The 1253-nt window shown below is 35.0% G+C and overlaps 1 protein-coding gene across 1 annotated transcript in view; it reads left to right on the top strand.

Moving 5' to 3' along the window:
- The window catches only part of CD302 (CD302 molecule), a 34081-nt gene that overhangs the window by 21436 nt on the left and 11392 nt on the right, over nt 1-1253 (top strand). Inside the window, exon 3 of the mRNA XM_042781071.1 lies at nt 667-783. Coding sequence (XP_042637005.1) covers nt 667-783 — 117 coding nt within the window. The remainder of the gene's footprint in view (nt 1-666; nt 784-1253) is intronic.

Genomic DNA, 1253 nt, shown 5'->3' with positions numbered 1-1253 from the left:
TCCTTTTAGACTTTTTTCCTCATGTAAATATATTTTAAGAAATATTGGTTTTTTTTTTTTATAAAAATGAATTGCTCTCTACTGTAATCTCCATTTTCTAACATACAATGCGTATTTTCTCATTGTTGTTGTTACGTGCCCTTGAGTCAGATTTCACTCATAGTGACCACTCTTTGGGTTTCTGAGGCAGTATCACTATGGAAGTAGATTGCCCAAACTTCCTTCCAAGAAGTGGTTGGTGGGTTTGAATCGCCAGCACTTCTGGTTAGCAGTCAAATGGCTTAGGCACTATGCCACCAGAGCTCCCATTCATAGTGGCTCTATGAACAACAGAAAGAAACACTGCCTCGTCTTGTGCCCTCCTGACAGTCATTGGTATGTTTGAAACCATTGTTGCAGCCACTGTGTCAACCCATCTCATTGAGGGTCTACCTCTTTTTCTTTCACCCTCTACTTTATGGAGCATGATGTCCTTCTCCAGGGACTAGTCCCTCCTGATAATGTGTCCAAAGTACATGAGACAAAGTCTCATCTTCCTTGCTTCTAAGAGGTATGCTGGTTATACTTCTGAAATACTGTGTCTTATAATAATACATAATTTTTATATACTTCATGTGATTTTCTTTGAGTCTGGAACATGCTTTTTTCTCCCCAAAATAATTTCAGGAGCAGACATGATAAGCATACATAATGAAGAAGAAAATGCTTTTATACTGAATACTTTGAAAAAGCAATGGAAAGTCCAGGATGATGTCCTACTAGGAATGTTTTATGATACAGATGGTAAGTGATTTTTACCTTGCATGGTACTATTGTGTTTTGTTTATTTTCTTAGTAACAGAAAACTGATGGGTTTCTTAAAAGTAGTTTTTAGTTTTCTGGTTAAAGTTGACATTTTGCATGGCCTTCAGATATATATTCTCAGAAGCTATACAATTTGTACCACTTTAAAAAACCGTAAGGTTTTTCCCACAGTAGCTCAGTGTGTCACATATGAGAGACAGCTCATTCTCATCTGGATTATAATGTTGTCTCAGGTTAAGTGTTTATGAAATGAGTCATGGCCATAAAAATTAGTATTTGTGTCAGGAATTAATAGGGTATAGAGAGACTAAACTATCAAGATTGTATTACGTAAATGTATTAATCATCACTGTAGAAAAATAGGAAATACGTGTGCAAACATTTTCAAAATAAAATGGCTAAAGTTGCTATTAGTATTTTAACCATTTTTCTTGACTTTTTTTTTTTTT

Source organism: Orycteropus afer, unplaced genomic scaffold, assembly GCF_000298275.1.
Source record: "Orycteropus afer afer isolate SDZICR_OR568_19922 unplaced genomic scaffold, OryAfe1.0 scaffold00084, whole genome shotgun sequence".
In the NCBI taxonomy this organism is placed as follows: domain Eukaryota; kingdom Metazoa; phylum Chordata; class Mammalia; order Tubulidentata; family Orycteropodidae; genus Orycteropus; species Orycteropus afer.
This window is presented reverse-complemented; position numbering and strand designations above follow the sequence as displayed.